Source organism: Zootoca vivipara, chromosome 12 (genome assembly GCF_963506605.1).
Source record: "Zootoca vivipara chromosome 12, rZooViv1.1, whole genome shotgun sequence".
NCBI classification, from domain to species: Eukaryota; Metazoa; Chordata; class Lepidosauria; order Squamata; family Lacertidae; genus Zootoca; species Zootoca vivipara.
The window spans coordinates 8,718,304-8,732,346 of record NC_083287.1 but is presented as its reverse complement, the minus strand read 5'-3'; the positions used below and the strand labels follow the sequence as shown (position 1 = coordinate 8,732,346).

Sequence of the window (14,043 nt, the reverse complement as noted above, 5' to 3'; positions counted from 1 at the left end):
CCTAACAGGCAAATAAAAATCAAGTTCTGTATGTGCCTAACCCTCCCCCTTCAATCATTTGGTTGAAACTCTCATCTCCTGAGATGAGGAGAGTCGGCATCCTGGGGTGAAAAAATATTTCACACCTTTTATTACTCTCATTTGAAACTGCGTGTTCAGATTGCCCTTTACCCATATATTATATAGATGTTGTGTTTTATCCTTTTGAATAGTGGGATTACAATTTAGTGTCACAGTTTAACCAAAAGTTGTAGTTTCTTTGATAATGCCCTTTTGCAACAATTTATGTAGACTCATTTCTCATTAATGTAAAATGGGCTGTAAGTTCATGTAATGACCGTGGGAGTTTAGCATAAAATTAAACCTCTGCTACAAGAAAAAACACAGTCTTTCTTCATGGCTCTTAACTAATAGAGATTATGATGAAAGCAAATTGTTCACAAGAAAACATGTATATTATTTAGGAATTCATTTAATAGTTACTGAAGTCTCTCTTTTGAATAGTTTCTTTGTACTACTTAGCTTAGTCACACCCAAAATACAGCTAGATATAAATCTATTTTAATTATTTGTGCTCCTCAAAACTGCTTTTATGTGATAAAAAAATTGCAAGACAAATTTCGTCGTACCAAATAGTAATATATACCACCTCAAATTTTGCAATAAGGTTATGAATCAGAGAAATAAATAATGGAGAGTTAATCAGGAATTAATGGCAAGTCATATGGATGAAAAATATCCTGCAGTGTTTTTTGTTTTATTTTGTTATATTTTGTGAAGCAAAAACATTTTATTAAATGTTCATTTTTCTGTTTTAGGTAACAATAGCTGAACTTCAGGTAAGATTAGCTTCATCTTTACCAGTAGCATAATGTCAAGTTTTCTTTTGATGAAAAGTAATAAATTAAGTGTTTGTAGCGCACATTTTCATATATGTTTCTGGTTGTGTTTCAGGCCCAGCTAGCCCAGAAGACAACACTTGTCAGTGATTCAAAGCTGAAAGAACAGGAATTCATAGAACAGGTAAGGATCTGATAAAAGAAGAAGAAGAAGGAACTTTAGCTCTTGGGTACATTAAAGCATTTTCTAGGTATAATTCGAAAAGGTTATAAAAGGCTACCTGGGCTGCAACCCTATATCCCATTTCATGGAAGTAGGCCTTATTGAACTTACTTTTGAGTAAACATGCATAGTATAGTGCCGTTAAACACAGATTCAGTCTGCTCATAATCACCAGGCTATTAAAAGTGCAACACTCTAAAGCCCTAAAAGGAATCCGTTTGCAACAATCAAAAGCAAGTATGAAGAAATCCTTGAGGTATATATGGTATTGCTTGTAGACACATAATGCATTTGTTCAAGGAAACTGGTTCCAAGCTGCTGAGGGCTTTATATACCAATAGTAGCACCTTGGGTCAGGGTGACATGCCTATTTCTCTTGTACCATTCCAATTTCTAACCCACAGTGGGAAGCACCGCTGTCTGTGTGTCCTCCAAGTGGTGACCCCAAAGGGAGATGTTCTTTGATGTCCCCCACTTTGGGATGAATCCCCCCATGGTTTACTCCACCACATGAAGCTGATTCTGTTCTTATCAGCCAAGCCGGAGACAATGCTTTGATCCAAAGCAGGCATCCCCAAACTTCGGCCCTCCAGATGTTTTGGACTACAATTCCCATCATCCCTGACCACTGGTCCTGTTAGCTAGGGATCATGGGAGTTGTAGGCCAAAACATCTGGAGGGCTGCAGTTTGGGGATGCCTGATCCAAAGCAACACTCAATTCAGAACAGAACCAGTTGCAACCATCAGTTGCAATAAGCAAAAATGCTCTTTCTGCAAACAGAAAAAAACAGTAAGACTATGAAACTGAAGTGGTCAGATAACAAGCACTCATACTGGATGAGAGGACAGTCCGGTCAAGGGTCAGTATAGTGCTAACCAGCCCCTCTCTGCTCCCCAGGTCTACTTTTATCAGATCTTGAATTAGACAGAACGTTAGGCAGACAGAAAACCCTAATCTTTGCTAATTTTTCCCAACATCTGAAGGCAGCCCTGTTTAGGGAAGCTTTTAATGTTTAATAGATTATTGTATTTTAATATTCTGTTGGAAGCCGCCCAGAGTGGCTGGGGAAACCCAGCCAGATGGGCAGGGTATAAATAATAAATTATTATTATTATTATTATTATTATGCACACTAACAAATATTTACATGATAAGTTTAAGTGAGATAGATAGATAGATAGATAGATAGATAGATAGATAGATAGATAGATAGATAAGATAATATTTAACACCCTAAGTTGTCACCAGTAGTGGGTCGGGACAGACGGACAGGGTTTGGTAACTGCTTTCTTGTACATTCAATACACTTCAAAGTTGAAACATATTCCGAGTCATCTCAGTTATGTTTTTTTATCCTCCTCATCCATCACTTTATTCTTAGATTCATACACTACAAGACCAGTTGAAAAATTACGAGAAGAATATGTATGTCACAACAGTTGCATCGCCTTACAGAGGTGAGGAATGTTTTGTCTTGGCACTGAGCTACAGAATAAAGCCTAAGGGAATACTTGCAAACCTAACTAGGGCTGCAAATATATGTACTCTTACCTGGGAGTAAACCCCATTGAGCTATCTAAATTTAGGGTGATAGATAAATTTAGGGCCAAAAGTTAGTCTTCAGACTTTTATGGTTGCCTGTCAGGTATGGAAGGCCTTGTTAACACTTGTTAATAGTCTCTCACTTCCATATGCCACTTTGCGTTGAACTGAGCTATACAGATTTTGCCATGTATCTAGATCCCTTCCTGTACAGTTGACCCTATAAGTTTGCATATATCAGATGAAAGATGTTATGCTGAAATATAGTTCAGTAGGACAATTCCGAATCTTTTTACACAAATACATATTTTTAAAAATGAAGTGATTTTGCATGACCTGTAAATGTAAGATTAGTTGCGTTCCAATGTCCACCTCATGGGTCACATGCAATACAGTCATACCTTGACATCCGAATGCTTCGACTTCCGAAGGTTTCGACTTCCGAAGTCGACAACCCCAGAAGTCTTTTCACTGCGCGCGCCCAGCACATGCGGTCTGTGCATGCTCACAAGTGCAAAATCGCGCTTTGCGCATGCGCACAAGCAGCGCTTCGACATCTGGAAACCTCGACTTACAAAGACGGCCGCGGAACGAATCGTCTTCGTAAGAAAAATAGCTACATTGAAATCACGAATAAAACATAGTTCATATTTTCAGTCATTTTCATTCCAATTGCTTACATATCCTGAGGACTAGACCTTCAAAGCAGTAAATCGACATGTGTTGTAGTAATACAGTTCCTGATGCAGATTATGGTTTATTCTTTAATTTTAATGTTTTGTTGTCCTTTAGTATAAAGGATACACTCATGGAAAATGAGTGTGACATGTAAGCATGTTTGCCACATGTATTATGTGTGCAAGTGAACAACATGGAGAATATCAAAATTGAGGTATAACCAGTAGCTAACATTTTGATACATGTGTAGTTCATACTTTTCCAGAAATCAGGTATTGAAGACATGTTTTAGATCTCCTCAAATCTTGGGATTACTGATGCCTGCTGCAATGTCAGCAAGCCAAAGTACAAATACGGTATGACTGAGAGTTGGGCTGTAGGTATTTTCATACTGCAATCTCATACTGGAGGAGGATGCTTTAGTTTAACAATCCTCTAATTTTAGTAAGGGATTTCCAGTGGTAGCCATGAGTGTTTGCTGAATTCCATCAGCAATTATGTTTGTCAATAAAAAGTTAAAATCCACACGTAACTAGGAAAGTAAAATCTGCTACTTTTGGACTTTGAGTTTATGTGAACATAAATGGAAAAATAAGAGTCATAGCTTAATCTCCAAGAATGTAGATATTTTCCTCTTACCCTCTGAAAGCTAGTCTAATGGCATAGTTAGAATGCTTCTGCTTTCTATATTGTGTTTTTATGAAGAAAACATTTTAAGATATCAGTGACCATGCAAAAATATGAAAACAATGTTGCTAAGAAACATAAACAGGAATAGATTAGAAGTTTTAGGAGAAACACTTGTAAGAGATTTGTTAATACAATATATTGCAAATATTTTTTCCAGCTTTGTCCTTCAACATTTGATGCAAAACTTGGACATGCATGCACACTCACACAGTTGTCTCAAAGGCTGTCTGGGTCCTGTAGGGTTTGCTTTCTAAACTGTCATATCTCCATGTTGGGGGCGGGGCAGTGGAGCAAAGGATCAAGTTGTAATCAGCAGCAGCCAAAGATGCAAATGACTTTGATACAGGTCACACAGTTCTACAAAGGAATGCTTTAAATTCCAAAGCAGTGAGGTGATGGTGGTCCAATGAGATGGCTTTTCCAGGCTGGTGGAGCCAGATTTGCTGAGAGAGAGAGAGCACGCTTGTTTGTAGTCTAGATGGCATCCTTGTAGAATATTGATCCTTGATAAAAATGTGGTCATGGTGATACAAGAGATAAGATGGTTAGATCTGGTTGGGCCCTATCCTCAGTGGTTACACAGGGTTTGATAATGCAGGTTTCTCACCTTCCTCATTGTGACCTTAAAGCAGGAGGGGGTCACCCACAAACAGGTGGACAGGATCACCTAACTGTCAATCACCTGACGACATAATGACATCATGTGAATGGCACCTGTCCAAATTGGTGTTTGGGGAACACACCTTCAAAAGAGCTTTTTGTAACTACTGATCAAGTGATTGTGGTTACATGGAACTCCTTTGAATTCTGTTTGGAGTGAGAGGTTTGGATCAAACTGCTTCTATCAACTGGAACCTTTTTCTCTGTGGAGAGAAACCACTTCCTCCAAACAGAGAAAGCTAGCCTCTTCAGCTGCACTAGTGCAGCTGACCTCAGTGGATCTCCCTGTCTGTTCCAATCAGCCCTACTTACCATGGGACAATGAGAAGCAATCTTTGAACTCCTTCCTTTGTAGCCATGTCCATGTTTGCCTCACACCTGATGTTACATATGATGTTGGGCAGGTGAGGGAGCGTGTTGTGGGCTATGGCCTTGCAGGACAAGTTGGGTACTGTGCTAGGTCTAAGGTTCCCTGGTGCTACCTTAAAGGATTTATCCCGATCCCTATACATTCCATTGTTTTGGCAGCTACTTCTAACATCAGGCAGGAGCTATTGGCCATAGGAGAGGAAAAGGCAATCATGAATCTCTGGAAGGGATAGCGCTTACGTTAGGAGGTTTGTGTACTCAACTGATCCTACTTTTGAAGGGTTTGTTTGTTTAGAGCATTTGTATTCTGCTCTTCCGCTGAAAATCTCCCAGAGTGGCTTACATACCGTATTTTTCGCTCCATAAGACACTTTTTCTCTCCCAAAAAGGGAGGGGAAAAGTCCATGCGTCCTATGGAGCGAATGCGAGAGCCAGAGCCCTGTCAAAGGCCAGAGCCCGCACAAAACCAGAGGCCACGCCAGAGCCACGCCTAGGACAATTAAAGAAAGCAAAATATTTTTTTCTTGTTTTCTTCCTCTAAAAAACTAGGTGCATCCTATGGTCAGGTGCTTCCTATGGAGCGAAAAATACAGTAAATCAGTTCAAACAAGACAGTCCTTTCCCTCAGGCTTACAATCTAAGCCTTACAATCTAAAAGACATGACACGAAAGAAAAATGGGATGGAGGGGGCGGGGGGGTTGAATTCAGATGTTGATTCTTTAAGCTAAATAGTAATTCTTACTGACCAGCTGGGACAGAAACAGTTCAGGGACTGGAAGAGCCATCTTTCCCACTGAGGCACAAATTGAGAAGCATGCTACCAAGAAGTGGCTTGAGCAGTAGTCATCTGCCTCTGCCTGGCGACATATTTGAGGGAGAGGGTAAGTTAGTGTCTTGAGTACAGAGGCCAGAGTTAAGAACTACCGGTAGCTGCTCAATCCACTTGTTAAAATGTAAAATGCTCTTTACAAAACCAGTATAATCCGGGTAAGTGGTAATCATTATGTTTGTATGTTACAGTTTGGTCAGGAGAAATAAGCATGCCGATGGTAGCGCATTGTGTAAAATGACAATTGTATAAAACACTGTTTCCTATCTGTGCAGATGGCAACCTCTGCCATTCAGATGTCTCTCTTTTTGGAGAACCGACGGAGTTTGAATACTTAAGGAAGGTGTTGTTCGAGTACATGATGGGCCGTGAGACAAAGGTATCCCCCATGTTCAAGGCACATGTTTATCAAGTTAACAGTCACTTTGAGGAAGAAGCAGAACTGCACAGGTTGTAGTATTATTATGCTCTCACGGGATGAGCCAGTTCTTGCTCACAGCTACCTTGAATAGAGGCAAGATGGTATGACACAGGGTATCTCCTATTTATGAAGAGTTATATTTATGTTTAATGTATTTGTTATTAAAGCTGTTTAGTTGTACCCTATCATGGTTTCAGAATTGATGATGGGTAGGTTATAAATCTCCTAACTAAATAATACTTTCAAACAGGACCACTCTCAATGGATATTATACTCCGCAGGCCATGGTGGGCAGAAGACAAATCAGGATCTACTAATGGATATTTGGGCAGCTTGCAGTAGATTGGCAAGGGTTTCCAACTCTCAACTGTCATAACAATAGCAACAGCTAAAAATCTCCCCTGCCCCCAAAATTAGCTTAATGAATAAGAATACTGGGCAGGAGTGAGGAACAGGAACAGTTTTTTATGTGAAATGACTTGCTACTTGCTTCATAAATTTATGAACTGAACATGCGCTCAGAGGCACATGTACAGTGGTACCTCTACTTACGAATTTAATGCGCTCTGAACGCACATTCGTAAATCGAAAAAAATTGTAAGTCGAATCCCATAGGAATGCATTGGGAGAAAAAAAACGTAAGTAGAAGCAACCCTATCTAAAAATTCGTAAGTAGAAAAAATCCTATCTAAACCGCATCCAAGATGGCGGACGGAGCTCCATTCGTAAGTAGAAACATTCATAAGTAGAGGTACCACTGTATATGTGTGTATGTGTGTGTGTCCCCAACTGGCTGAGCCACTATTTTGTACCTGAACACCTGCTTCTGCTTGGTTGATCTCAAGGTTCTCGCTAGCATAAAACAAAAGTAGGCCCCAAGTATGCCCACTCCTTTAGGTTTCATAGGCTCCACTTTGCAAATGTGATGAAGCTATTGTCCTCAAGCTTCCCTCTTCCTCCTGTGACGTAGGACTCATGTAATCCTATTTCCCCACAAACTTCATTTCCATCTCCTCCATGGAACCATAGCTCCTTCCTGTCCCCCATCCCCTTCCAAGTGAGATTCCAGACTACCTCCCCTGCAGTTTTGTCACTTACCTATCCCTGGATCTGATTCAGGTTTAAACCTTCAGCTACATCTTTCAGCAAGTTCCCAACCTTCGGTCACAATCAATTTGCATGGGCCAGGCATCTGGGAGAAATAATGAGCAGCAGTAAATTCATTAACTTAGTGTGGAGAGGGAAGATGTGTATCCAGCAGCAGTCAGTGGGGCAGCACAGGCAGGGCGGCATTGTGCACTTGGGCTGCTAACAGCAAGCCACTTCCAAGAGGGTGAGGACTGAGGAGTAGTGCAGCAACAGAGCCAATCTGATGGTCCTGCTGCTGTGCCTGCCCTGCCCTGCGCTGAGCTCTTCACATTGCAGTCGTCTCCCTCTCAGCAAGCAGCAGCAACGCTCTCCATTGGGAAGCCAGGTGCACAGCACTGCCCTGCTGGAGTTAAAATTTCAGATAACAAATCACTCCGCAACATAGTTCAGTCACCATCTTCTTAGATCTTTTTTTATTAAAATAATAATAATTTCCTTTGATTCTGCTGCAGACAGAAGCTGTTTTTCATTTACAAACAGGGCCTTCAGCAAATAATACCATATAGCAGAGTCACCAGCACTTTCTTGCTCGTGAAACTGTTTACTATATATTTCTTGCTATGAGGCCATCTATACTACATTATTTTTTTCTCCTTCCAAGAAATAGCAGTGGGAAAGAATGTTAAGAGTCTTCCTTTTAAGTTGAACTTTGTTTTCAGTGGATAGCATATGAGTAAATATAGGCTTTATCTAGACTTCTGCAACCAACTATTTCAAAAACATTAAAGCCTAGTAATGAAATACTGAATTTATTGTTGTTTGGAACTGGTAAAGGTAAAAGTAAACGGACCCCTGACCATTAGGTCCAGTCGCGGACGACTCTGGGGTTGCGGCACTCATCTCGCTTTATTGGCCCTAGGGAGCCGGCGTACAGCTTCCGGGTCATGTGGCCAGCATGACTTAGCCGCTTCTGGCAAAGCAGAGCAGTGCACGGAAACGCTGTTTACCTCCCCGGCGGAGCGGTACCTATTTATCTACTTGCACTTCATGCTTTTGAACTGCTAGGTTGGCAGGAGCATGGACCAAGCAATGGGACCTCACCCCGTCACGAGGATTCAAACCACCACTCGTGTCCTTTGGAACTTGTACTCAGCCTTATTTTAAATCTGATCGTTTTGGAATCCATTTCTGTATCATTTATTCTGCCCAAAAGCACTTGAGGAATTTTAAGTCACAGGTAATGTTAGATTACAGACTCTTGGTGTAGTGCAACTATTTTAAAATCTTAGCCTTAGGTTGCCACAGATTTTTATGAAAGACACAAGTATTCTTTATGCATTCCTATGCTTTCATAAGGACTACAACAAATACAGTGTTTTTATAAATAAATGAAACTGCTGTTTAGCAGATCATATTATTATCATGCCCGTTACTTTGTTCACTTCTTTTTCAGACAATGGCAAAGGTTATAACCTCAGTGCTGAAATTCCCTGCTGACCAAGCACAGAAGATCTTGGATCGAGAAGATGCACGGGCATTGGTAAGCCATAGTAAGATACTAAATAAAAGTGGCTTCTCAGGTGTGTCTACTGTCATGTAACATTAAAGCCCTTTGATTTGGTCATCTAACTTTCCCACAGAAGGATTTTGTATCTGGAAGTAAGGATTTCACACTGGGCAGAAGAACTCTTAGTGATAGCAATAAGAACCTTAATATTGGAAGACCCTGAGTGCTGATTGTGATGACAAAAAATCTCCTGTTATGTCTACACCAGCACTTTGCTTGATATATCTGTCTTCCAGTTGGACTACAATACAAGTCAGGGAAACCTATAAATGTCAGTGTTAATAGGGAAGAAGTCCACAACAATTTTACTCATCTGTGCAAAAGCCTACTTAACATGCCACCTTGGGAACTGTGATGTTGAAAAGCAGGTGCTTTTCAATTAAAGTAATTTAATAAATCCTATAATATTGATTTCAGCTTAGGAAGGTGATAAATGCCCACAATCATAGGACTATCTAGGCATTAGGTTTATCATTCTGTTTGTTTTTATTATTAAACACTCGGGTTCAATGTAGAAATTGCTGAAGGGAAAATTTGCCATATAAAACCAAGATGCATTCATGGATCTTGGACACATGAAGTGCGGGTCATGATTGTCAATTATGTCTTTTCTTTTCTTCTTTTTGTTTGCTCAGAGGATGCTGCTATCTGTTTTCGCTCACAAAATACATTGGTCCCAGAGCAAAACAGCTTAAATAGGGTTTCTCCCTTTTTCTACATATTCAGCTCACAATTTAAGCAGCAGTTATATGTGATGGGAAATAAATATGAAATAAACTTAATAGTCTGCCAGCATCCCATTCAAAATTATTTACCTTTTGTGGCTACCATTGGTTTGTTCTAAAACTGTGTATGAGTACCATTTGAAGACCATGACAAAGGTACAAAGTAGAGGAAACAAAAAGGCTTAAAATTCTGTACAATTCAGTTTTGTGGGAAAACTATTTGAGCGGAGGCACACTATATTTTGTGGGATTCTGTTTGAAATTTGAAACATTGTCATCAGTTTGTTTTCATGTTTGGCTACTTTCATATCCTGCTTTAATACATACTAATACTTGTGCTTTTCTGTTGTCTGTATAATTTTGCATGCAGTTGTTAGATGAGTTGGGGGAAATAGAATACGGTGGTACCTGTGGTTATGAACGCTTCTGGTTATGAAAGCTTCTCGTTACGAGCTCCGCTAACCTAGAAGTAGCTGCTCCTGGTTGCGAACTTTGCCCCAGGATGCGAACGGAAATCGTGCGCCAAAGGCGTGCACACAGCAGGAGGCCCCATTAGCAAAAGCACGCCTCAGGATAAGAACAGTTTCAGCTTAAGAACGGACCTCTGGATCGAATTAAGTTCGTAACCAGAGGTACCGCTGTGCCAGGCCCAATATTTCATGTTGTGTCTATCAAAATAAAGTCACATGTGTTCCTACCCTGTAGTCCTATTTTGATACTAGCAGCTTTAGTAGAAATTAGTAGACCTTTGCCTGAGCCACCTGAAGGAAAAAGTAGCAAGAAACAACAATGAGGCATCCTAGGCTTAAAAGCAAACTTCTGCAGGTTCGTGGATTGTGCATGTGCATTGCATGAAGCGGGCAACACTTGGCTCTAGTTTACCCTGGAGATCAATGCCAACGTTAGCTTCCATTGCTGTTTTTACACTTCACCCCGTATGTCAAACTCTGTACAGAGCAGAGAAATGGCAAGGCTAATCATTGGCATCTCATTTGCTATGTCCACAAGTTTGACAGTGTGGGAATAGATGTCTAACATGTCTAAACTCACATTGCTTTTATTAACACAGTAACCCACTTAAGCTGTTCTTTTCCTGGCTTTGTAGTTCACCTCACCTCGCAGTGGCATCTTCTGAATAAGCCATCAATCAGTGCTTTTAGTTAGCATGTGGGTGAGTGTTGCCTTGTACATACAATATTTGGTTTTGCCTAGTACATACAATGTTTATTAATAATAGTGAGTGATATCTTAAGGCACCCCTTTTTAGGGAAGCTTTTAATGTTTGATGGATTTCTGTATTTTAATATTTTGTTGGAAGCCGCCCAGAGTGGCTGGGGGAACCCGGCCAGATGGGCGGGGTATAAATAATAAATTATTATTATATTATTATGATATCCACTGTTGTACAGAGTAAACCCACTGAAATATGTAGACTTAAGTACATTCACTTCACTAGTATGACAAGCTTTGGCTACCACCCAGTAATAACTTGTCCTTCCCACTAACAAGCATGCCAAACATTTGTTCTTATCATATTTATTTTGCACTTGTAATGAGGACTTCTTAATCACATAACTTTTTTTGTGATCTTGGACAAATTTAAGATTATTTTGAAGAACATGTTCACAGCTTCACACATCTGGTGCATAAGATTAGAACAACATAAGCTTATGATACAAGTTGCACTGATTTTGGCTCACTTTACCTTGTGTACTAATTGTTGATATACTGCAGACCAAATATACTAGATGTAGTATATTGGATTGGATCTCCCGGCATCTTTTATTTTATTTTAATAGCAACAGCAGTACCCTGTTGCACGTTTCCAATGTCATGTTTAGTTTGACCTTTATTTGCCTTCAATGTTCAAAATGTAATAAGGAATGAAAAAACTAAAGTTCCAAGCCAGAAAAATTCAGTAATAGGTTTATTATTCAAAATTGATTGTACTAGTCGTTCACAACTGTCAGGAAGGGCTAGTTATCCCCTTTTTTCTTGCTGCCTGTGAATTCTACATCTGTTTTGAATTCACAAGAAGCTAACAAAATCAAGTTATCAATTGCTTTGGAAGGAAATCTGAAAATGTGAAGCAAGCTGTCTGCAGAAAGTCCCAGTGCTGTAGAAGTGGGAAGTTTATCCTCTGTATTTTTACATGTTTTGCTTTGCATAGCCCCCAACTACTGAATTCCCACATAAATCTAGGTTCTTCAGAATTTAAATAATTATTTAAAGTCAAGCGTACAAAATGTGAATATGCAGAAGTTCGTTTTGGAAATACAAATTTATTTAACTTAGATTACATAATACAGAGGCCAAGGAGCTTGCAGAGGACAAATTATTTTGACCATAATACAGTGGTACCTCGACATCCGAACGACTCGACTTCTGAAGTCGACAAACCCGGAAGTCTTTTCGCCGCACGCACGTTCGGCACACGCACAAAACGGGCGCTTCGACAACAGAAGACTTCGACTTACGAAGAGCGCCGCGGAACGGATCGTCTTCGTAAGTCGAGGTACCACTGTATATGCTTCAATATATTTATACTGGGTAACATGCATGGAAATTACTCAAGATAATATGAAGCACTTGTGAATGAAATGTGATCAGCTACATTGGCCATTTCAGGGTAGACTAAAACAACAAAACATTAAAATCACATGTGTGGTCAAGTGAGCCAAAGGAAAAGCTGTTTCGAAGATATCTCAACCCCACATTTTAACTGAAATAAAACTGAGGTTATAAGGGATACATGCGCATATAATAGTAGTAGTAGTAGTAGTAACAACAACAACTACAACTACAACAACAGGATAGATAGAGTGAGTGTGTGTGTGTCTTCCCTCCATCCACTGTTCTGGATATATTGCTCCATGCCCCATAGTACATTGTGCCTAGCCAAGACCCTTGCAGTCTTTCTGTCATGCCATTGTGCCGTTTCCATTCACTTACTAAGGGCGGGGGGCACTGGATCTGGCTGGTGGGCCAAATGTAAACTACTTTTTTTAAAATAAAAAAATTCCTTCAGTAGCACCTTAAAGACCAACTAAGTTTTTATTTTGGTATGAGCTTTCGTGTGCATGCACACTTCTTCAGATACTTTTTTTAAACTGTGGGATAGTTGGTTTTTTAAATTGCCTCTTAAACCTCTTATGCCTTTCTGTATCATAAATTATTTCATTGCTTTGCTTTTACTTGCGCTTTTATTTATTTTTTCATATCATCCCTCCCTTCCAGTCCTGGCTGCGATCGTCCTCTTGAAGAACTTGCAACACATGCACTTTGTAGCAGATGACGCTCCTTTGAAATCTGATCATATCTCCATGCTAGCTCTATGAAGAATGGACAGGAGAAGAACTACTACTATTCATTGCCCCACGTGAAATGAGCATAATTAAGAACAATGATGGGTTGTGGGCTGGGCATGAATGTAATCAAACAGTTGTCTTGAAAGATTGCCTTATCTGGTGATGGAGTGCTTATATTGAACACAGTTTTCTATTTTGGTTTAGAATATTTTTTAATAAATGTTTTGCCTCACTGCAATACAGATCTCACAGGATCTCAAATTAATGGTTTGACTGCCCTATTTATTTTTAACAGTTTTATCATCTGAAATAATTGTGCAATACACTTTGAGTGGGTAGGAGGCCTTGGTGATGTTCTTGGTAAATTAAACCTCTTTCGACTTTTTCCTCCCTCACAATTTGATCTGTTGATTGTTTGCTAAAGGTAATTTCTTTCAAGCACTTGCTTTATAATGAATCCGAAATGCAGTACCTCATTTGTTTATGCCTAGCTTTTGTACTTATATTTTGTGGGGAATAAATTTACACTCCTGTAAATTGTAAATAGTTACTACTTACTTGTATCATAAGCTGATCTCTGACTGTTGGCAGTGCTAATCTTGCAGAGCTGGGAGAGAATAAAACTTCTATTTACTGTACAATGCTGCAGACTGATGTACTTTTTAATAGCAAATGTTACTGTCTAATGATTGCTGTGATCTTATTCAGTAATGTAGGTGAACTACCCATAAAGCCCAATCCCCTGCTTCTGAAACAAAAATGTAAGCTAGTGATACTTTTTGGAGTTCTAAAATTGAGAACAGCCTAACTCAGGAGTCAAAAAACTTTGGCCTTCCAGATGTTGGCCAACTCCCATCAGCCCTAGCAAGCATGGCTAGTTGCCAGGGATGATATTCAGCAACATCTGGAGGGCAAAGGTTCCTCCTGCCTGGTCTGATAAGCAGAAAATGCATGATAGTGTCATTCACAAGCTCAGTAAGTAACTTGCTGGAATGCAGTTGCAGAGTTTCACAAAACTCACAGGTTCTGGCCAGAAAACAATTTTAAAAGCCAGGTATAAAACTTATGGTAGACATACATGAATATTTCCCCCCAGAATT

The 14,043-nt window shown here is 39.7% G+C and overlaps 1 protein-coding gene across 6 annotated transcripts in view; it reads left to right on the top strand.

The window, feature by feature from the left end:
* Positions 1-13,584, top strand: part of GOLGA4 (golgin A4) — a 53,702-nt gene extending 40,118 nt beyond the window's left edge. For 5 of the 6 annotated variants that reach the window (XM_035128783.2, XM_035128781.2, XM_035128778.2 and 2 more), the window contains 7 exons: positions 819-839; positions 955-1,023; positions 2,446-2,521; positions 6,109-6,212; positions 8,797-8,883; positions 10,741-10,806; positions 12,873-13,584. In XM_035128783.2, coding sequence (XP_034984674.2) covers positions 819-839; positions 955-1,023; positions 2,446-2,521; positions 6,109-6,212; positions 8,797-8,883; positions 10,741-10,770 — 387 coding nt within the window. In that variant the 3' untranslated portion in view covers positions 10,771-10,806; positions 12,873-13,584. The remainder of the gene's footprint in view (positions 1-818; positions 840-954; positions 1,024-2,445; positions 2,522-6,108; positions 6,213-8,796; positions 8,884-10,740; positions 10,807-12,872) is intronic. The other variant, XM_035128779.2, reaches the window with a different exon arrangement.
* Positions 13,585-14,043: the final 459 nt, after the last annotated feature.